Here is a 21,972-nt window from a genome sequence, read left to right as displayed (position 1 = left end):
CACTCCAGGGTACTCTCTCTGCCCTGGGCACTTCTCTGACCCACTGACCATTACATACAAGTTAAAGCAAATGCAAGTAATTTAATCAACAATTAATTTTAAAAAGAATAAGGGGAAATGGGAAAGGTTAAAGGAAACACATCAGCCCACTCTGTGGCAGGGAACATCACAAAGAGTGCCTCTGGAACGTCAGGGCAGTTCCCAGTCTGCTCCTTGTAAGTCCCAGGCCTCCTGCTCAGGCCCTGACCGTGCTGCAGGGATGCTGTGGGTTGGACACTTGCTCTGGTGGTGGCCTCACGCTCTCAGGCTCTAAGTGGTAGGACCCTTCTGCCCAGTGTCACCCCCGCCCTGTCAGGGTTACGATCCAAGCCTGGCCTGCAGAGCCTCCTGGCTGAGGCGTCTCCCTGTGCTGGGCCTGCTGCCCAGGGTCCCCCTCGCTCTCCCCAGCTGCTCACCGCACCCAGCTCCGGACTGCTCCAGCCCCAGCTCCACCACTCGGCCTCTGCATGGCTGCTGCTCTGCCTCCAGCTCCCTGGGCTGCTTCTCTGGCCCCTCTGGCTCTGGCTGCTGCAGCTCCACTCCCAGGACAGGTCTGCTCTGCAGGCTGCTTCTGTGACTCTGCTCCCAGCACTGACCTGCTCCCTGGGCTGCTCTTCTGGCCCCTCTGGCTCGGGTCGCTGCAGCTCTGCTCCCAGGACAGGGTTGGCTCTCTCTGGGCTGTGCCTCTCGTTCCTCTGGATCTGGCCCAGCTCTGCCCCCCGGCACAGCTCAGGCCCCTGCTTTCTCCTTAGCTCAGCCCCACTCTGTCTGACCCAGGCAAATCCAGCTCACACGGAGGACGGGACCTCCCTGGCCTCCTGACTCCCTGATTAGCCTGCCCGCCCTGTCATTCAGGCTGACCTGGAGCATTGGCCTCTCCCCATTGTTCCTGGGGGCTGTCAGGCTCAGGGTCCTGATTCCCCATCAATCCTTCCCCCTTTTTAGTACTGGGAGCTAGCAACTAAAACACCCCCCCAACTGTTAGTAAGGGGGCAACAGTCCCCTTACAGGTTTTAGTGTCCTAAAAACCCAGGGATTTGGTTTGTGCTCACCTGTACCAATTGGTGAGGATATTATTCTCAAGCCTCCCCAGGAAAGGGGGTGAAGGGGCTTGGGGGGGATATTTTGGGAACAGGAATGCCAAGTGGCTCCTGTTCCTGAATCTCTGCCTAGCTCACTTGGTGGTGGCCGCGATCCCGCCCGAGGACAAGGAAGGATTCGTGCCTTGGGGAAATTTTAAACCTCAGCTGGTAGCAATAAGCTTGGGGGGTCTTTCATGCGGGTCCCCACGTCTGTACCCCAGAATTCAGAGTGGGGAGGGAACCCTGACACCCCGTCAATAAAAATCCAGTCGAGGGGATACTCCCGTCTGGTGTCTGGGTGCAGCTCCTTCACCCCGACCTCCGACCCCACGGCCGGGGTCAAAATCGCCCACGGCCGCCTCCCCCGCAGGGCACTGCGCCATCTCCTCCCCCGCTCCTGGGGCACCACCCGGGGGGGTTTCTCTCCTCGCGGGGCGTTAACCCTGGAGCCTAGTGATGGCGGCTGGGGTCAGCCAAGGGCGCGAGGAGGGGAGGGGCCCGGGGTGCCCCGACGGGGGGTTGGAGAGGGCGGGGGAGGGGAGCCCCGACGGGGGGGTAGAGGAGGGGGGAGCCCGGGGAGCCCCGACGGGGGGGGGAGCCCCCCCAGCACCGGGTGGGGGAGGGGCGGCACGAGGGGAGGGGCCAGAGGAGGCGACAGTGAGACGCGCTGGTTTTGCCAAGGGGGTTAAAGGTCGGAGGTCGGGGCCAATGACCCAGGGTCAAAGGTCACGGCTCCGGTGGGGTCGGAGGTGAAGCGGATCCGGGTCAGAGGTCACCGCGCGGGGGCGGGGCCAGGGCGGTGACCCGCAAGGGTCAGAGGTCGCGGTCCGCAGGCGGCGCAGCGCGGGGGGGCTCCACGCGGTTACCCCGGTAACAGACGTGGCGCCACCGGCGCCGCTGCTGATTGGCCGGCGCGCGTCACGTGCCCGGTCGGGGCCGGCGGGAGCCGGAAGCGGGACCGGTCTGAGGGGCGGAGCCGGAGCCACAGGTGGGAGCGGGGGGGCGGGTCTCCGGAGCGGCCCCCCCCGCGCTACCGACGGGTAAACTGAGGCCCGGGGGGCGTTGCCCCAGGTCCGCGGGCGGCAGGGCCAGGAGGGACCCAGGCGTCCGGGCTCCCCGCCGGGGGGGGGTAGGAGGGTCCGTCCCGCTCGGCGCCGGCTGCAGCCCCCGGCCCCGCCCCCGGGCTCGCGCTCGCCCCCCGCCGCCCCCACGGCTCGCCCGGCCCCGCCCCCGCCGACCTCAGCCCCGCCCCCCAGTCTCCGGCCCCGCCCCCGCCGCGGGTCCGCACCAGGGTCCGCACGTGTCGGCCGGAGCCCGCTGCCCCCTGGACGGGGCTGCTCCGCCGGGGGGTCAGGCCTGGGGTTGGCCAGCGCCCTGGCTGCCTCGGGCAGGGTCCGTTTGGGCGGGGGCCAGGGCACAGGGCTGGGGTGGGGCGCGGGGGACTGGGGCAGGGCTGGGGTGGGGGGCTGGGGCAGGGCTGGGGTGGGGGGGTCAGGCCTGGGGTTGGCCAGCACCCTGGCTGCCTCGGGCAGGGTCCATTCGGGGCGGGGGCCAGGGCACAGGGCTGGGGTGGGGCACGGGGGACTGGGGCAGGGCTGGGGCACGGGGGCGGGGGGGTCAGGCCTGGGGTTGGCCAGTGCCCTGGCTGCCTCGGGCAGGGTCCATACGGGGCCGGGGCCATGGCGCGGGGCTGGGGCAGGGCTGGGGCACGGAGGAATGGGGCACGGGGGCTGGGGGGGTCAGGCCTGGGGTTGGCCAGCGCCCTGGCTGCCTCGGGCAGGGTCCGTTCGGGCGGGGGCCAGGGCACAGGGCTGGGGTGGGGCACGGGGGACTGGGGCAGGGCTGGGGCACGGGGGCGGGGGGGTCAGGCCTGGGGTTGGCCAGTGCCCTGGCTGCCTCGGGCAGGGTCCATACGGGCCCGGGGCCATGGCGCGGGGCTGGGGCAGGGCTGGGGCACGGAGGAATGGGGCACGGGGGCTGGGGGGGTCAGGCCTGGGGTTGGCCAGCGCCCTGGCTGCCTCGGGCAGGGTCCGTTCGGGCGGGGGCCAGGGCACAGGGCTGGGGTGGGGCGCGGGGGACTGGGGCAGGGCTGGGGTGAGGGGCTGGGGCACGGGGGCGGGGGGGTCAGGCCCTGGGCTTGGCCAGCGCCCTGGCTGCCTCGGGCAGGGTCTGTTCGAAGGGCTCGATCCGAAGGCCAGGGCGGCGCGTCCCTCGCACTGCGACATTCAGAAGCCCGGGCAGGTGTGAAAGCCGCTCAGGACCCGCCTCGCAGCGTGGACGGCGCCTGGCCCCGTCGCTTCTCGCGTCCCTTCCTGCCCTAGGCCCTGTCCCCACCCTCACAGCGGGGGCTGGTCTTGTCCGAGGCGCTCTGACGCCGCTCAGAGGAGCGTCTCTCTCTCGGCCGTTTGTTTCAGCGAATATTTTCCTTGATGGGGCGCCAGTGTCCTCCACCGCTGTCGCTCCTACCGGAGTTTCCAGCCTTCCCGCTTTGGCCAGGTCATCCGCTCGCTTGCTCCCAGATACACCCGTGTGTGAAGGAGTCCCGTGAAAAGTCACTCTCCTGCCTCGCGTCCCCGCCCTCTGAGCCGCCCTAGGGTTCACAGCGACCTGGTTTTTGGGAAAGGAACCGAGGGTCTTCACCTGCAGGTCGACAGACAAGACAACACCAGCATCTGTGTCTGCTCTTGATCTTCGGTCCGAGGAGCCTAGTCCTTGTTTGCAGTGCCAGGAGAATTCACATCAGCCATATAATTGGAGCTGACGTACCCTGAGCGAAGGGTCTTTCTTGTGCTCTCTCTGCTAGCCACGGGATGAGGACACCACAACCACCATGCTGGAAGGATTTGTCTGCTGAGCCATCAGTGGACACGGGTCTCCACTCGCCTTGTGACTGATACTCTTGGGTGGTCTTTTCTGCAGTTTTCCTTAGTGGGGCCAAGTCCACATGTTTCTTTGAGCTCAGCTCCAGAAGAGAGAGACATTTACTGAAATAAATCAGTTCCTGTGGAATAATTACTGGGCACACCACATTCTTCGTTCCCCCTCCCCTTCTAACATCACCTACTGCTCCCGTTTTCTCAGTGGCCTTGGCACACCTTTAAAATAGGATGATCATTTCAGCCTGCGCTTGGGTTTCCAATTCCTGCGCAGACATGAGCAGTGATGACTTTCAGGTGGGAATGAGATGATTTCCTTGCTGAATTAGTTGTTCTCGTCCACGATTCTCAGGAGGCTGAACATCAGACTCTTGGTCGCAAACTGCTGTTGGAGAGGATCTTACAGCTCCAGCTGTCGTGTGAATTTTGGCTGACTGCACAACTTCCATCTTGGCAGGGTTGCTGTGATCAAACCAGAGAGGCAGATTCAAGTATTGGGTGAACTATCCAGCCGCATGTTGTTTTCCGTACCCTAACACCTAACAGTTGGTGTCGGCAATACACTGTAGAAGGTTTAGTCTCTTCTTGGCTTTGGCTGCCATCTTTCTGACTTGTGGCCCAAACCCTAGTTCCATGTCCAAGGTCATTCCAAGGTATACTGGCTCGCTCTCAACGCTAATATGTTCTCCATCCAGTGTCAGTTTCGGACTGTGGTCGAACCTCTTACGGTTTTGCTGGATTCGGCTGAAGTTTATGTTCGTTTTGCTCATCTGGTTACAGTTCCAAGTCCTCATTCAGTTCAGTCTCCAACACATCTGTTTCCGACCCTGACACACAGCGTGATCTCGCCTGCACACAGGCATACAGGTGATGTCACGTGGCCGGACAGTCCATAGGAGTCCAGAAGGAAAAGAGGACTTAACACTGAGCCCGAAGGAACTCCCGCGCTGAGGTCTTGCCTTCAAAAAAGTACCATTTAGTCTTCCTGTTGTTGTCCTGTACTGCAGGAAATCTCCTATCACGAGGTACATTTTGCCACAGATTCCCCTCTCGCTATTTCACTAAGACTCTGTCACATGAGGTCCAAACAGGCTGAGATCCAAACAGACTCCTGTTGATGATTGTGGTGGCTGGCATGGGAATCCATCAATAAGAGGCTGACAGAAGGCTCCCAGGGACCCTGTAACTGAGTGTGAGGCCTGTCTGCCATTGGGACGAGTATCATCTTCCCTCCTGTTGGAAGCCCCCACAGAAGCCATGATTAGACCATGTGTCCTGTTATCTGTAGAGGTGACTGGCTAAGGATACAGGCTGGTAGCTGCTTGGAGAAGACGGATCCATGCCAGACTTAAGAACAATAACTGCTGAATTCCACTGATTAGGGACCGTCCCTTTTATCTATGATTTGTTGATAAATTCCAGCAACTTGGCTTTAGTCTTCTTCCCAAAGTGCTTCACCACATAACCATAGGGGAGGTCCAGCCCACGGGATTCTTGGTTTGAGCTTCTCTATTGCATCTTCTAGCTCGTGTATGAGAGAGATCTCACTAAAGCCAAGGTACCCAGTGAAATGTGTGTGCACGTTTTTAAATTCTCTTTGTCTTTCCTCCTGGGTAGTCCATCTTGTATGATTTGCAGCGGCTCCATCCTTGTCCTTGTGCGCCTGCTAGTCTTGGTACAGTATTCACAGACTCTGTGTCACCTTTTGCCTCTGTACCTCCATTTGTCAGGATATTGGTGTGTGAGGATGTGACTCAGCAGGGAGGGGGGAGTGTTGACCTGGGAATGTGCCCTGGGGATGGGAGACCTGAGAGCCTGTCACCTGAGCCGGGAGGGGGAGGTGACACCTCTGCCCAGGAATGTGGACGGAGACTGCAGCAGGGAACCTGCTGGGTGGGTTTAGTTTCAGTTTGGGGCTGGGTGGAGGAACAGAGGGAACCCCAGGGCTGGGGTCTAAGCTCCCTGCTCCCCCAGAAGGACTTGACTGTGGGGTCCTGGGTGTACCCACAAGCTCTGTTTTGGACTGTGTTCCTGTTGTCCAATAAACCTTCTGTTTTACTGGCTGGCTGAGAGTCTCAGTGAATCCCAGGAAGAGGGGTGCAGGGCCTGGACTCCCCCACACTCCGTGACATGGTGTTCTTTAGATTGCAAGTGTTGGTCTGTTTGTTGTTGATTTCCTGCAGTGTCATCTATAAATCCTTTCTCCCGTGAGGATTCAGCTATTCACAAGTCTCCTCCTGATGCCTTTGTCTACATTCAGCTGTTTTCAGAGCGACTTCTTTTGAAAGTTCCTTCCATTTCCATCTGGCCTTTTTGCCTCCAAGGGTCTGTTCGGCCTCCAGTCAAACTGGATTCCTTCCCCTTCTAAAATCTCCCATCCCTGTACCATTCTAGCGTGGGATCCATTTCTGCCTCTTGGCTTGCTCCTTTTTGCTGATTTCTGCAGTGCAGATTGGAAAACCTTCCTAGGTGTTTAAAAAATACTCTTCTCATGTGTCTGTGAAATGGGACCAGTCAGCTTTATGGATGTTCTACCTCCTGTCAGTCACCGGAGAGCTCACTCTCTCCCTGTTCTAACGAGCGAGTGCAGGTCGATGATTGCTTCTAGCGTCCTCCAGAACATCCCATGTGCATCCCAGTTACAGCCAGAGGGACTGTGAGCCGTATGATCACCATGTGTAAGTCATGGCACCTTCATTCAGCTCAACTAAAACCTTGTCCTCTCTCACAGAGTCACCGGGGCGATGCTCTAGAACTGCTCCGCTTGGAGCCAGTCAGGACTCTGGGGGAGCCTCCTCTTCACCGTCGCCAGGGAAAGACGTTTATGGAGCTTCGGTCTTCCTGGGTCCCGCCTCAGAGCATTCAGCATCCCCTTCCACACCGTGCGTTTCTCGCAGCAAGTCCGCAAAGGTGGGGCTCCTGGGGGAGCCAGAGAGCCCTGAACCTCAACTCCGCAGTCAGACGTGACTGTCAGCTAGTGTAAAACAGAGAGTTTATTAGTCAACAGGTACACAGCGTAGAACAGAACTTGTTAGCACAGAAATCAGTGACTTTCAGCCAAGTTCATCTTGGGGGCACCCTTGGCCATTCCAGTCCCCCACAGCAGACTGCCCTTGACCCCCACAGCCTGGCCTCCAACTCCCGTCCTGTTGCTCCTCCTCCCGTCTTTGTCCAGCTTCCTGGGAAAGTGTCACCTGGTTGCATCCCCATCTTGGGTCTGGGGTTACGAAGGGCATCGGCCATCATCTACATGCAGACTACTGAGCAGCCTCCCCTGCCCCAGGGGGCTCAGCGAAAGTCACACACCCAGTTCCCACCACCTAGGCATTGGTGCAGCACACAGGGAAACTGAGGCACACACCGTATTAATATAGGACAGTAAGACTCATGTACAACATGACAAGGGGGGAAAACCCCACTTCGTCACATATCTAGCACAGCTCCAGCTGAATCAGTTCTGTTCCCGCAAACTGCGCGTCCAGCGTTGACACCTCCCCAGGTGATTGTTTGGCTGCCGTTCCCCAATGATTCGCTTTACCAGTTGGGGTGTCGTCAGGGTGACAGACATTCACCTCCTGGACTCCCACATCTCTTTTGTTTGGAGCATCTCCCGAATAACCAACCTCAGGCCTCCCCCAGCTCGCCCCGTGCAGTCGTTTCTCAAGCAGCCGGAACTACAGTTTGTTTCTCGAAGAGCAGCAACGTGCGTGTTTCTCCCCCTACAGAACTTTCGCAGCTTCCCAGCTGCGGTTCCGGGTGCCCGCTGAATTCCAAGGCACAATGTTAAAGGTGGCAGTAGCGTGGTTGTCGACACCTCCCCAGAGGCCACAAGAGGTGACGAGTCAGTTTCTCTGTACGCAGTATCCCCACGTTTCCGAACTCTCTTCTGAAGCTTCTGGGGGGTAGAACGGGGTGTTCTCTCCATTGCCTGCCGCATGGCATGGTCCGTTCCACTCCGTGTCTAAGCTGGCATGGGCCAGTCAAAGCAACCCAGGCGCCTGGCAAAGAAGGGGCCAAGTCTTTTGTCATCAGCCAGCCAGGAAACGAGGTGTTGTCTTCGCGGCTTCTTGCAACATTGTCTCTCTGCACAAGTCATCTTGTGCCATCCCTGCTGGTGTAAGACAGGTTGGGCAACAGCATTTGCATAAGACTCGCTCGGCCACGCGTCCTCCGACCACACATCCTCCTGCTGGTGGCTTATCTTCACTCAGTAACTGACTTCCGCAGGCCGCTCTGCACTGGGCAGGCTGGCTCCTCGGGCAAGCTGGCCCCACCCTGGTGTGCGAGCTGGCAGCAGGAGTGATTGGTTTGCCGTTAGTCCCATCCCTCTCTCGGAGAGCTCTTCCCTTGTTTGGCAGCTCGTCACGCTGCCACTTGGTCCGACGCAGGTCAGAGATAAGTTAATGAAATCACCTCTGTCCCGGTGCTGGATTACGCTCTGTACCACTGAGAGAAGCTGGTTAGAGAGTTGTGTGCAGAAGCCTCTCTGTGCAGGCACCGGGCGCCTGGTTAATGGAGCGGCTTGTCTCAGCGAGGGTGGTGCCTGGGCTGTCGGTTACTTAGGTCTGTTGCTTGAGCTTCTCTTTAGTGTAAAGACAAGCCCCGTGCGCCCTGGGCAAGACACGTCCGATATATTCCTGACCGATTGCACTTCTGTCCCCTCAGTCGGCCTGCACTGAGCTATCTGCTGTATCCCTCCAGTCCCAGCTGCTCCGGCAACACAGCGGCCTCAGTCCGAAGAGGCCTGTGGCAGAGCATGCGGAGATCCTGACGTTCCCCTGGAGCTTCTTACATCTTCATTGACGCGTCTGTTGGGTTTCTTTTATCTGGGCCCAAAATTCGTCCTTCTGGTGCTGCGTGGGGAGAGCCACATCTGACGGGCGTCTCGTGTCCTTCGAGGTGTTCGGGTGCTGGGGGATTGAGGGGGCATGGGGCGTGGCATGCTGGTGTTGTCGGGGGGAGTGGGGCATGCCACACCGGGTAAGCTTGCGGGGAGGTGTGGGGCATGGACCTTTCTTTATTATGGCTGGGGGGAGGGGTTTCTAGCTCCTCTCTCTGGTCGGTGCACTGTGGGGAAGACCCCTTCCTGCCTCCCGTGGGGAGCAAGGTCCCTTTGTTGCCCCAATGATCTTTGCTCCATGGCCACAGATGGGCACGCTGGGCACAAATGCACCTATCCCTGTGACGTTTCTCTGCCCCCCAAGTCTGGGATCCTGGGGTGGTGGGGGGGCAGAACATGACCCCCCCCACCAAGGTTCCCTCCCCCATGGAGCTGTGCTGTGGGGTGGGGCTGCCCCTCGGGCAGGCAGGGGGCACAATGAGCGCTGTGTGCACCAAGCCGCCCTGGCACCAACAGCTCCTGGCTCCCTGGGCGGGCCTCTGTCCCTGGGAGTCACAAGGCCGGCAGCCACTCACGGTGCCCGCCTTCCCCCCCCCGACAGCCTTGGGGGGCACAGCAGCTGTCAACAGCACACCCTGGGGGGCAGTGCCGGGCGGGGGAGGGAGCCATCCCCGGGGGGGGGCAGTGCCAGGGGGGAGCCATCCCCAAGGTGGGGGGCAGTGCATGAGGGGATTGGAGGCCGGCTAGCCATGGGGATGGGAGCTTCTGCCCCAGGCCCACGGGTATCTCAGCCCTGTGGGGGGTAGGCTGTGGGCTGGCCAAGGTAGTGCGTGTGTGGGGAGGGGGGCAGCTTACCTCATGGGCAGGTGCCAAATACTGGGACCACCTAGGATAGGAACCCCTGACCCTCTGACACCCCCCTCCTAGGGGGATAGACACTAGATAGAGAGACCCCCGCCCCTTAGTACCCCCTGTCCAGCCCCCCAGCGTCCTCTGCCCCAGCCCCTCCTGCCCCCCGTGTCCCTCTCAGCCCCTCCTGCCCCCCGCCCTCTGGACCCCACGTGCCCCCCCCAGCACCCTCTGCCCCAGTCCCCCCTGCCCCAGTCCAGTTCCCAGCTGTTTGTGCACATTCCTGCCCCTGCTCCCAGAGCTTTCCCAGCTGCCAAGCAGGGCCAGCCCCAGCCCCACATCTCATTAACCCCGTCAGCGCTGGCATCAGGGCAGCCAGAGAGGGGACCTCCTCCCCCGCAGGTTAACACATCCCGTGTCCGGGCAGGATGTGCCCAGGGGTCTGATCCTGGGCTGGCTGGCCCAGCTGTGGGGCTCTGTCTAGAGGTCACTGCCCTGCAGTACCCCTGGCTGTTTGTTTGCTCGGAGCCGGGCCCCAGGGACCCATGGGTGAGGCCCTGTTTGGCAGGAGCCGCAGCCCCTGCTGGAGGGGGCTTCTGGGGACTGGCGCGAACGGAGGCTCCCAGCTGTGGGGACGCCAGGTCTGGGTGAAAGGGCCCCGGGGTGTGGGGGTGAGATGTGGGCCTGGCTGTGAGCCTGCCCTGGGTGGGGAGGGGGTGGGAGCAGCTTTGCTGCTCTAACCACTAACCCCACCTCCCCTCCCAGAGCCAGGGAGAGAACTCAGGAGTCCTGCCTCCCCCCCCGCCCCCCCCCCCCTCCGCTTTAACCATTCTCCCCACTCCCTGTTGGTGCCTCCCACCCCCTCCCTCCCATGGGCTCAACCCCTCCCGGGGGGTGGAGCCGGCTCCCTGCTGGGCTATAAAGAGCTGGAGGAAACAGGCTCTGCCACAGCCCAGCCAGGGGAGCAGGCACTAGCTGAGGGTGAGTGAGTGTGTGTGTGGGAGGGGGTCTGGCTTGGGGGGAACAGGGCTGGGGTCCTGGCCGGGGCGTTGAGGGGATGAACACAGGGGACTGAGAGTGAGTGGGTGTGTGTCTGGGGTCTGGCTTGGGGGGGAACAGGGGTGGGGTCCCGGCTGGGGGGGATGAGCACAGGGGGCTGAGAGTGAGTGGGTGTGTGTCTGGGGTCTGGCTTGGGGGGGAACAGGGCTGGGGTCCCTGCTGGGGCGCTGGGGGGATGAGCACAGGGGGCTGAGAGTGAGTGGGTGTGTGTCTGGGGTCTGGCTTGCGGGGGAATAGGGCTGGGGTCCCTGCTGGGGCGCTGGGGGGATGAGCACAGGGGGCTGAGAGTGAGTGGCTGTGTGTCTGGGGTCTGGCTTGCGGGGAAATAGGGCTGGGGTCCCCGCTGGGGTGCTGGGGGGATGAGCACAGGGGGCTGAGAGTGAGTGGGTGTGTGTCTGGGGTCTGGCTTGCGGGGGAATAGGGCTGGGGTCCCCGCTGGGGCGCTGGGGGGATGAGCACAGGGGGCTGAGAGTGAGTGGGTGTGTGTCTGGGGTCTGGCTTGCGGGGGAATAGGGCTGGGGTCCCCGCTGGGGTGCTGGGGGGATGAGCACAGGGGGCTGAGAGTGAGTGGGTGTGTGTCTGGGGTCTGGCTTGCGGGGGAATAGGGCTGGGGTCCCCGCTGGGGGGATGAGCACAGGGCGGGGTTGCTATGTGGGGATTCTGAGGGATGAGTGCAAAGCGGGTCCCAGCTGCGGTGCTGGGGGCAACTATGGGGGCAGCTTTGGCGGGGTTCTTGGGGAGTAAGTACAAGGGGATCCTGGCTAGGGTGTGGGGGGTGAGTATGGGGGGGCCTAACTGGGGCTGAATACTGGGGGGCCGGCTGGGGGTATTAGGAATGGGGGGGCCCAGCTGGGCACTGGGAGGGGTGAGTGTGGGGGGGTACTTACTCCACCCACCATACCCCCCCACTGCAAGCCCTCCCCCCAAGTTGCCCAGCTAACCCTCTCACCCTCCCTGCTGGGGTCCCCCCAGCTAGCCCTGCCTGTCCCTGATTGGGGCCCCCCAGCTAACCCCATCCACCCGTCTCCCCGCAGGCCCCGCGCCATGGACTCCCGGCCCCTGTTCCAGGCCCTGCACGCGCTGGCCGAGGACAACGTGGCCTTCTTCCGGCAGAGCGCCTCAGAGACGGGGCGCCGGTTCGTGGCGGCTTTCACGGCCATCCGGGAGCACGCCCGCTGCCTGGAGCCGGTGCTGCGGCACTTCGCCAGCATCTACCACGTCTTCGACCTGGACGAGGCCACGCAGGCCAACGGGTACCGCAGCCTGGCGCAGACGGCACGCTGCTGCCTGGCCCACGTGCTGCACAAGAGCCGCTATGTGGCCGCCAACCGCCGCAGCATCTTCTTCCGCACGGGCCACAACGCGGCCGAGCTGGAGGCCTATTGCGCCGCCCTGAGCCAGCTGCGGGCCCTGCTGTACCTGGCACAGCGCCTGCTGACCCACAACCGCCCCGGCTGCCTCTTCCACCACGAGGAGCGCGGCCTGACCGAGCTGGTGCTGCAGGAGTACAGCACCCTGCACAAGGGCTGCTTCTACGGGCGCTGCCTGGGCTTCCAGGTGGGGGCCTGGGAGCAGGGGAAGGGGGGATTGAGGGGGAGCGGCAAGTCGGGGAGGGGCGACCCAGGGGCCGAAGGAAATGCATCCAAGTCCCTGGCAGCCAGACATGCTCAGGGATTCTGCTGTGCCCCCCCACCCCCCCCCAGCTGTGCCCCTCGCTCTGGGCCCTGCTGGCCTGGGTGCAGGGCCCGCCTCCATGGCCCCACAGTTGCTTGCCCCCCCCACACCATGGCCACGCCCATTACTCTGCCCCCTCCCCCACTGAACACCCATGGGGGGGTGAGCCGGCATCATGCCCCCGGGGTGCTCCCTCAGACCCGGTCTGGGGGTCCTGAGGGTGACCTTTGCCCTTTGCCCTGCAGTTCGCCCCCTCCATCCGGCCCTTCCTCCAGACCATCGCTATCAGCCTGGTCTCCTTCGGGGAGAACTACAGACGCCATGACTCCAGCCTCAGTGAGTGGGGTGCCCGGGGGGGCGGGGGTGCACTGCTCCTACAATGCACTGCAGCCCCCGGGGTGGGATTCTGCTCCCATGATGCACTGCTGCAGGGGCGGCTGCACCCACAAAGCACTGCAGCCCCCAGGGGTGCTCTGCTCCCATGATGCACTGCAGCTACAGGCTGGCTGAACCCACAATTCCCTTCTGGGTCCACTCAGCCCAGCCGGTCGCCCAGGGAACCCGTCTGGCCTGACTGCTACCCACAATGCTCTGCTCTGCCCACTGCCCTGCCCATTGGGGGCTGGACCCCGTGCATGGCTGCCCATGGAGTCTCGCTGTGGAGGAAGCTGGTGGGGGCAAGGGAGCACTGCCGGGGGGCAGGCAGGGGCTGTGGGAGCCCCACAGGGCCAGGGGACAGCACCCCACCCCGATCTCCCATCCCCCCAGGCATGGCGGCCGGCTCGCTGTTCACCTCAGGGAAGTTCGCCATTGACCCGGAGCTGCGGGGAGCCGAGTTCGAGAGGATCACGCAGAACCTCGACGTGCATTTCTGGAAGAGCTTCTGGAACCTGACGGAGACCGAGCTGCTGGCTGTGAGTGCGGGGGCTGGGGATTGTCCCTGGCACAGGGCTCGGGGTAGGAGTGGTGCCCAGCACAGGGTGCCGTGGGGTGGGGGCAGGGGGTGGAGCGGTACCTGGCACAGGGCACTGTGGGGCAGGGGGTTTCAGCGGTGCCTGGTGCAGGGCGCTGTGGGGCTGGGGTGTGGGGTAGGAGCGGTGTGACGTTCCCCTCTGGCGTTATCTGGACCGGTGATCTGCTAGGTCCCTCCAATCCTTGACTCTGGGAGCCAGCCTGACCCTGCTCTGCTGTGAGAACCCCCACTCCCGGGCTGTTCACGCAAAGCCTCTGCCATGTCAGCTGCTCCTTGGATTGTGCAACCGAATGACACTAGCCCAGTGGCTCTCAAACTTTTGTACTGGTGACCCCTTTCGCATAGCAAGCCTCTGAGTGCAACCCCCCCTAATGAATTAAACACACTTTTTAATATATTTAACACCATTATAAATGCTGGAGGAAAGCAGGATTTGGGGGTGAAAGCTGACAGCTCACAACCCCCCAGGTAATATCCTCACGTCCCCCTGAGGGGTCCCAACCCCCAGTTTGAGAACCCCTGCACTAGCCAATATCTCCAGTCCCAGACACAACCCTAGGAACCTCCGTCTTGCAATGTCCCGTTATGCCCGCTGGACACTGCAAACTTATACGAGTTTGTCAATTTAACAAAGAAATTGATACATACCAGGCTTGTTATCCCAAGGGGAGTCTCTGACACGCTTCAAGCCAAACGCACCGCTTCAGGTAGAATAAACAAACAGATTTATTAACTGCAAAGATAGATGTTAAGTGATTGTAAGTCAAAGCATAACAAGTCAGATTTAGTCAAATTAAATGAAAGCAAAACGCATTCTGAGCTGATCTTAACACTTTCAGTGCCCTTACAAAGTCCGATGCTTCTCACCACAGGCTGGCTGGTTGCCCTTCAGCCAGGCTCTCTCCTTTGATCAGCACTTCAGTCACTTGGTGGTGTCAGTAGATGTAGGTGGAAGAGAGAGGAAGAGCATGGCAAACGTCTCTCCCTTTTACCATGTCCTTTCTTCCCTCTTGGCTTTGCCCCCCCTTCAGAGTCAGCATTACCTCATCGCAGTCCCAAACTGGCGAAGTGAAGGGGGGTGACTCACTCGAGGGTCCAACAGATCCTTTGTTGCTGCCTAAGACAGCGTCCTTTGTTCCTGTGCGGCTGGGCTGGGTTTGTCCCATCCATGCCCTGACGAGGTGTGAACGGCCCCTCTGCTCCTGGAGAGGTTTTGCCTGGGCTGGCTTTAAGCCGTGAGGACACATTTCAGGCTCATAACTATATACATGAAATTATAACCTGTCACATGACTGTACCGATTACTATAACGTCACTATAACAACCATGCTCAGGGCATTCTCAGCCTTCCGAAGACACCCGACATGACAAACTCTGCATTGGGTCCCCCACACTCACTTTATAAAGATGAACGTGGGGTGCAGGGTGTTGCCCCGAGGTACAGAGTGTCACAAGCTGTGCCCAGTGCAGGGCGCTGTGGGGCTGGGACACAGAGGAGGAGTGGTGCCCGGCGCAGGGCGCTGTGGGGCTGGGACACAGAGGAGGAGTGGTGCCCGGCGCAGGGCGCTGTGGGTTGGGAGAGATGCCCGGCGCAGGGCACTGTGGGGCTGAGACACAGAGGAGGAGTGGTGCCCGGCGCAGGGCACTGTGGGGCTGGGACACAGAGGAGGAGTGGTGCCCGGCGCAGGGCGCTGTGGGGCTGGGACACAGAGGAGGAGTGGTGCCCGGCGCAGGGCGCTGTGGGGCTGGGACACAGAGGAGGAGTGGTGCCCGGCGCAGGGCACTGTGGGGCCAGAGGGCGGGGGTCGGAGCTGTTTCTGATGCAGGGCGCTGTGGGGCTGGGACACAGAGGAGAAGTGGTGCCCGGCGCAGGGCGCTGTGGGTTGGGAGAGATGCCCGGCGCAGGGCACTGTGGGGCTGGGACACAGAGGAGGAGTGGTGCCCGGCGCAGGGCGCTGTGGGGCTGGGACACAGAGGAGGAGTGGTGCCCGGCGCAGGGCGCTGTGGGTTGGGAGAGATGCCCGGCGCAGGGCACTGTGGGGCCAGAGGGCGGGGGTCGGAGCTGTGTCTGACGCAGGGTGTTGTGGGGCAGGGGGTGGGAGCGGTGATCGGAGCAGGGTGCTGTGGGGTGGGGGGGCGGGGGAGTGCAGGGTAGGACCTGCCTGGGGGTCCCTCTCACCCTCCCCCTCCCCCTTCCCTGCAGTCTGTGGCCAGCATGGCATCCACGCAGGTGCGGGTGAGCCGGGCGCTGACGGTGCCCCCTGAGCCCTTTGAGCTGCCGCTGGCTGCCGACCCCTCACTGACCATCACCATCAGCCCCCCGGTGGCGCACACTGGCCCCGGGCCCATCCACATGCGCCTTATCTCCCACGAGCTGCGTGAGGGACAGGTGAGGGGCAGGGGCTGCAAGCAGGGAGGGCTGGTGTGTGGGGGGCCAGTGGAGCGGGTGGGTGCTGTTGCGTGGAAGGTGGGCATGGGGCTGGGAGCCCTGGGATGTGGGAGGGAGTGAGCAGAACCAGGTGGGGTCCAGGCAGGGCCGGGGAGTTCCAGGGCAGGTTACAGGGAGCGGGTGGTGGGTTCCAGACAGGGCGTGCATGGGGGCAGTGGGCTGGGTGGGGGTGTCCTGGGTGGGACACACATGAGGGCATGGCAGGGGGTCCCTGGCAAGGCAAGGTAGAGAGTGTGATGGGGGGTCCCAGGCAGGGGGTCCTGGGCAGGGTGGGGTGCCGAGTGAGGCGGGGGGTGCCGCGTGAAGCGGGGTTCCCGGGCGGGGCAGGGCACTGAGTGTGATGGGGGGGTCCCAGATGGGGTGTGGGGGGGACGACGACAAGCAGGGGTCTCAGGCAGGGCAGGGTACTGAGTGTGATGGGGGGGTCCCTGGCGGGGTGTGCGGGGGGACAGTCAGGGGGTCCCTGGCGGGGTGTGCGGGGGGACAGTCAGGGGGTCCCAGGCGGGGTGTGCGGGGGGACAGTCCGGGGCTCCCTGGCACACCGTCCCTCCTGCTCTCCCCAGGACAGCGAGGCCCTGAGCGCGCTGGCCCAGGCCGAGGGCCCGCTGGGGCTGGAGCTGTGGCGTAAGGCCGCGCCCGCGCCCCCCTCGCCCCTCCTGCTGGTTCACTTCCATGGCGGCGGGTTCGTGGCACAGACGTCGAAGTCCCACGAGCCGTACCTGCGGGGCTGGGCGCAGGAGCTGGGCGCCCCCGTGCTCTCCGTCGACTACGCCCTGGCGCCCGAGGCCCCCTTCCCACGCGCCCTGGAGGAGTGCTTCTACGCCTACTGCTGGGCCCTGCAGCACTGCCGCCTGCTGGGTGAGACGCAACTGGGGGGCCCCAGCACCCCCGTGGGGGGGAGGGGATGGGGACCCCAGCACCCCCTGCTGGGTGGGACGGGCACATGGGGGGCAGGACCCTGACGCTGTTCGCTGGGTGGGACAGGCAGGGGCTGGAGAGTGTGGGGCAGGAACAGAGCTGCCACCCCTGGTGGGGCCCCCCTGGTTCCCTGAGGCCCTGGGCAGACCCCCCCCCACTCACCCCATCTCCCCGCAGGCTCCACGGCGCAGCGGGTCTGCCTGGCCGGAGACAGCGCCGGCGGGAACCTCTGCCTCACCGTGACCATGCGGGCAGCCGCCTTCGGCATCCAGCTGCCCGACGGCATCATGGCGGCCTATCCTGTCACCCTGGTGCGGGCCGCGGCCTCACCCTCCCGCCTGCTCACCCTGCTCGACCCCCTGCTGCCCCTCAGCGTGCTCTGCAAGTGCCTCAGTGCCTACGCCGGTAGGGGGGGGCTGCAGGGACTGGCGGGGGGGGTGGGGGGCAGGAATGGGGCGGGAGTGATGAGCTGGGGGTGGGCTCCTATGGGCAGGGGCAGGATGGGAGAGGGGGCAGTGGGCAGTTACAGGGGGACAAATATGGGGAGACGGGTGGGCAAAAGCGGAGAGCTGGTGGGTGTGGGGGCGAAGAGCAGCTACCCAGATGCGCTCTCTCCCTGCCCTCCCCCCCCGACACAGAGCCAGTGGAGGGCAAGCAGGGAGGGGAACCTGGGCCTGGTGGGGTGCAGGGGGGGACCTCGGTGCTCTCTGTCCCTGCCCCCAGGCACAGAGCCGGCGGGGGCAGAGGTGGGCAGGGGGAACCCGGTGCTCTCTCTTCCTGCCCCCCCGGCACGGAGCCGGTGGGGCAGAGGTGGGCAGGGGGAACCCAGTGCTCTCTGTCCCTGCCCCCCAGGCACGGAGCTGGCGGAGGGCGAGCAGGGAGGGGGAACCTGGTGCTCTCTGTCCCTGCCCCCCAGGCACGGAGCTGGCGGAGGGCGAGCAGGGAGGGGGAACCTGGTGCTCTCTCTTCCTGCCCCCCAGGCACGGAGCTGGCGGAGGGCGAGCAGGGAGGGGGAACCTGGTGCTCTCTCTTCCTGCCCCCCAGGCACGGAGCTGGCGGAGGGCGAGCAGGGAGGGGGAACCCGGTGCTCTCTCTTCCTGCCCCCCAGGCACGGAGCCGGCGGAGGGCGAGCGGAGGGCGGGGGCAGAGGTGGGCAGGGGGAACCCAGCGCTCTCTGTCCCTGCCCCCCAGGCACGGAGCCGGCGGAGGGCGAGCGGAGGGCGGGGGCAGAGGTGGGCAGGGGGAACCCAGCGCTCTCTGTCCCTGCCCCCCAGGCACGGAGCCGGCGGAGGGCGAGCGGAGGGCGGGGGCAGAGGTGGGCAGGGGGAACCCAGCGCTCTCTGTCCCTGCCCCCCAGGCACGGAGCCGGCGGAGGGCGAGCCCCCCGGGCTGGAGAAGCTGAGCCCGGTGAACATGGTGCGGCGGGATACCGCGCTGCTGTTACAGGACCTGCGGCACAGCGCCTCGGCCTGGCTGGGGGTGCTGCTGGATGCCCCGGGGCGCAGCTACGGGGCCGGCGCAGGTAAGAGCTGGGCGGGGCCCCCACCCCTGCCCCCTGCCCGCCCCCTCTCACCTGCCCCTTATCTTCACAGGGCGTGCCTGGTGCCAGCCCCGCCCCCCACCACCCAGCTGCTGCTGCTGCCCCGGCGCGTCTCCTGGGAGCCAGGATCCCCGCCCCACTAACCTACCCGCTGGTAGGACTGCCCCACCAGCCCCTAACTGCACGGGCCACCCTGGGGTCAGGGGAGCTTCCTGGGGGCTCTTGCCCACGGCGCTGCCCCTCAGCATCAGGGGCAGCCAGGCAGAGCCTGGTACTGCGTGGCACGCAGGAGTGGGGCAGGGCAGCCTGGGGCAGTGGGGCAGCCTGGAGCAGTGGGGCAGGGTGGGCTGGTACCGCATGGCACGTAGGTGTGGGGCAGGGCAGCCTGGGGCAGTGGGGCAGCCTGGAGCAGTGGGGCAGGGTGGGCTGGTACCGCATGGCACGTAGGTGTGGGGCAGGGCAGCCTGGGGCAGTGGGGCAGCCTGGAGCAGTGGGGCAGGGTGGGCTGGTACCGCATGGCACGTAGGTGTGGGGCAGGGCAGCCTGGGGCAGTGGGGCAGCCTGGCACTGCATGGCACGATGGCCGGTGGCAGGGGGCAGGGTGGGCTGACATTGCATGGCACGTAGGTGTGGGGCAGGGCAGCCTGGGGCAGCGGGGCAGCCTGGCACTGCATGGCACGATGGCCGGGGGCAGTGGGGCAGGGTGGGCTGACATTGCATGGCACGTAGGTGTGGGGCAGGGTGGCCTGGGGCAGTGGGGCAGCCTGGAGCAGGGGGGCAGGGTGGGCTGACATTGCATGGCACGTAGGTGTGGGGCAGGGCGGCCTGGGGCAGTGGGGCAGCCTGGAGCAGGGGGGCAGGGTGGGCTGACATTGCATGGCACGTAGGTGTGAGGCAGGGCGGCCTGGCAGTGGGGCAGGGCTGTGTGGCAGGTTGGGGTGGGGTGACCTAGGCGCACACAGCAGAACCCAGCATGGCACAGAGGCTGCACCAGCTGGAAGGGAGGGGGAAAGGTCCCGGCAGGGGAGAGGTGAGGACGATTCGGGGGGGTCCCGGCAGGGGAAAGGTGAGGACGATTCGGGGGGGTCCCGGCAGGGGAGAGGTGAGGACGATTCGGGGGGGTCCCGGCAGGGGAGAGGTGAGGGTGATTTGGGGGGGTCCAGCAGGAGAGAGGTGAGGGTGATCAGGGAGGTCCCAGCAGGGGAAAGGTGAGGGCAATTGGGGGGGTCCCGGCAGGGGACAGGTATCTCAGGGTCGGGGGGAGTCAGGGCCCTGCACTCCCCACTTCCTGCGATTCTCCGTGACTCTCAGCCAGCCAGTAACACAGGAGGTTTATTAGACGACAGGAACATGGTCTAACACAGAGCTGGTAGGTGCAGAGAACAGGACCCCGCAGTCAGGTCCATCCTGGGGGGGTGGGAAGCCCAGACCCCAGTTCTGGGCCTTCCCCCCTGCCCCCGCCCCCCGTCTCCCCAGCCAGCTCCAAACTCCAGCTGTCTCACCCAGCCACCTGCCCCGGCTCCTCCTCCAGCCTTTGTCCCTGTCCGGGCCAGGAGGCCACCTGATCTCTCTGTTCCCCAACACCTTCAACTCGCACCTTGCAGGGGAGGGGCCCAGGCCATCAGGTGCCAGGAAACAGGGTGTCGGCCATTCTCTGTGTCCAGACCCCTGCACACACCTGCCTTCTAGGGCTCTGCAATGATCATACACCCTTATCCCACCTCCTAGATACTTAAGAAATGCCTAGGGGAAACTGAGGGACCCTTGCAGTATTCAGAGAGAACATTCCCACTTTGTCACAACAGGTGAGGGTGATTTGGGGAGGTCCCGGCAGGGAAAAGGCAAGGGCGATTGGGGAGAAGGGTCCCAGCAGGGGAAAGGTGAGGGTGATTTGGGGAGGGCCAGGCAGGGGAAAGGCAAGGGCAACTGGGGAGAAGGGTCCCAGCAGAAGAGAGGTGAGGGCGATTTGGGGAGTCCAGGCAGGGGACAGGAGAAAGTGATGGGGTGAAATCCCCGCAGGGGAGAGGTGAGGGCGATTGGGGGGGTGGGTCCTGGCAGGGGAAAGGTGAGGGAGATTCGGGGGGTCCCCAGGCTCTCACGTCTCCCCTGGCTCACAGAAGCCGTGCGGAAGAGCGTCTCGGAAGCAGCGCTGGATGATGACTCAGCTGTCAAATCCAGGGGCTCCCGCAAGAGCCAGACCTGCCAGGATCTATCATACGGGGTATCAGCCCCCCCGACCCCTGCGCCTGCCCCCGCTCCCCAGGGCAGCCCCCCCAGCTTCTTCCTGAGTGGGGAGCAGCTGGAGGCAGAGGCCCCTGGGGACGAGAGGCTGCAGTATCCCGACGGCTTTGAGCCGCTGCGTTCGGACCAGCCCGCCGCCATCATCACTGTGGAGGCATCACCCGTGGTCAAGAACCCCTTCATGTCGCCCCTGTTGGCCCCGGACAGCATGCTGCGAGGGCTGCCGCCGGTCCATATCGTGGTGAGAGCCCGGGCAGGGGAGTCAGCTGGACGGGGGGCACTGTCCATATAGCAGTGAGAGCCCACAGGGAGGGGGCACTGGTCCATGTAGCAGTGAGAGCCCCAGGGGCCTGGGAAGTGCGGTAGCCCCCATTGACTTCTGCCCCCCCCACCCCCCCGTGCAGGCCTGCGCCCTGGACCCCATGCTGGACGACTCGGTGATGTTCGCCCGGCGGCTGCGGGAGCTGGGCCAGCCGGTGACCCTGCGGATCGTGCAGGATTTGCCGCACGGCTTCCTGAGCCTCTCCCAGCTGAGCCGCGAGACCCGCCAGGCGGCCGCACTCTGCACCCGCGTCATCCGTGAGATCCTGCTGCCCCCGGAGCCTGTGCCGCCCACTGCCCCACCCTCGCCCCGCAAGCACCGCAAGCTGCCGCGCACGCCGCCCTCGGGGGCCGCCACGGGCCGGGAGAGCCGGGCCACGGGCCAGGCGGCCACGGGCCAGGCGGCCACGGGCCTCACCTCGCCCAGCCTCAAGAGTCCGACCACAGCTCCCTTGGAGCCCAGCCCCCCACAGGCGGGAGCCCCCCACAGGCGGGAGCCGGGGCCCCAGGGCGGCCCGGCGGGCAGGGAGGTGGGGGCCTGAGCCGGGATTTGCTGGGAGCCCCTTGGTGCTTTTCTCTCTGTGGCTCCCAGGTGGGGGGAGGAGGGGAGGGGCCCAACCCTGAGAGCCTGGCTGGGTGCCCCCACAGCCCCTGGGGACTGGTCTGTAGTGGTTTATGCTGGACAGGCATTTGCTGCTGTCTGTATCCTGTAGCCTGAGGAGGGGGGTGTCTCCTGTCCCCCAGCCCCTCACCCTCAGGGGGCCTGGCCCCTCCTGGGCTCCCACACGCCAGCCCTGCACTGCGTGGGCACCCCTGCACTCCAAGGGATGCCCCAGCTGCCAGGTCTGAGCTGAGGGTGCAGCTCCTGACCCCCCCTTCTGCCACCCCACACTCCTGGGGGGTGGGAAGGGAGCTGTCTACCCCCCTCCTTTCCCTGTGTGCACTGGGGGGGGGTGCTCCAGCCCATCTGCCCCCCCTCCAAACTACTCACCCCCTGCCTGCTGCTGCTGTGAACCAAATGAAGGGTTGGGGGTGCACTCCCTGCCGGGGGGCTGTAGGGACCCCCACCCACAACCTCCAGTTTTGTAAATAAAAGACTGTTTGATATTGA

At 64.2% G+C, this 21,972-nt stretch overlaps 1 protein-coding gene across 3 annotated transcripts; it reads left to right on the top strand.

Annotated features, from left to right (window-relative positions):
- Positions 1–1,939: 1,939 nt before the first annotated feature.
- LIPE (lipase E, hormone sensitive type) lies at positions 1,940–21,972 on the top strand. Of its 3 annotated transcripts, XM_077841248.1 has the most exons (11): positions 8,308–8,560; positions 8,663–8,896; positions 11,780–12,302; positions 12,665–12,755; positions 13,188–13,333; positions 15,596–15,781; positions 16,405–16,699; positions 16,937–17,164; positions 18,117–18,281; positions 20,417–20,781; positions 20,945–21,972. In XM_077841248.1, the coding sequence occupies exons 3-11, from the start codon at positions 11,790–11,792 to the stop codon at positions 21,401–21,403; spliced, it is 2,448 nt and encodes an 815-aa protein (XP_077697374.1). In that variant the 5' UTR covers positions 8,308–8,560; positions 8,663–8,896; positions 11,780–11,789; the 3' UTR covers positions 21,404–21,972. The 3 variants fall into 3 exon arrangements, with proteins under 3 accessions (XP_077697373.1, XP_077697372.1, XP_077697374.1); XM_077841247.1 differs by lacking the exons at positions 8,308–8,560; positions 8,663–8,896 and adding an exon at positions 1,940–2,109; XM_077841246.1 differs by lacking the exons at positions 8,308–8,560; positions 8,663–8,896 and adding an exon at positions 1,940–2,161.

This window comes from Eretmochelys imbricata, chromosome 24, assembly GCF_965152235.1.
Source record: "Eretmochelys imbricata isolate rEreImb1 chromosome 24, rEreImb1.hap1, whole genome shotgun sequence".
NCBI classification, from domain to species: Eukaryota; Metazoa; Chordata; order Testudines; family Cheloniidae; genus Eretmochelys; species Eretmochelys imbricata.
The sequence above is the reverse complement of the archived record's forward strand: the minus strand, read 5'-3'. Positions and strand labels throughout refer to the sequence as shown.

What these genes read in the sequence shown, in the direction of transcription:
- LIPE (XM_077841247.1), top strand. Translation starts at nt 11,790, where the DNA reads ATGGACTCCCGGCCCCTGTTCCAGGCCCTGCACGCGCTGGCCGAGGAC. An exon ending in GGCGCTGCCTGGGCTTCCAG is followed by an intron (nt 12,303 to 12,664) that starts GTGGGGGCCTGG and finishes TTTGCCCTGCAG; the next exon opens with TTCGCCCCCTCCATCCGGCC. An exon ending in GCAGCACTGCCGCCTGCTGG is followed by an intron (nt 16,700 to 16,936) that starts GTGAGACGCAAC and finishes ATCTCCCCGCAG; the next exon opens with GCTCCACGGCGCAGCGGGTC.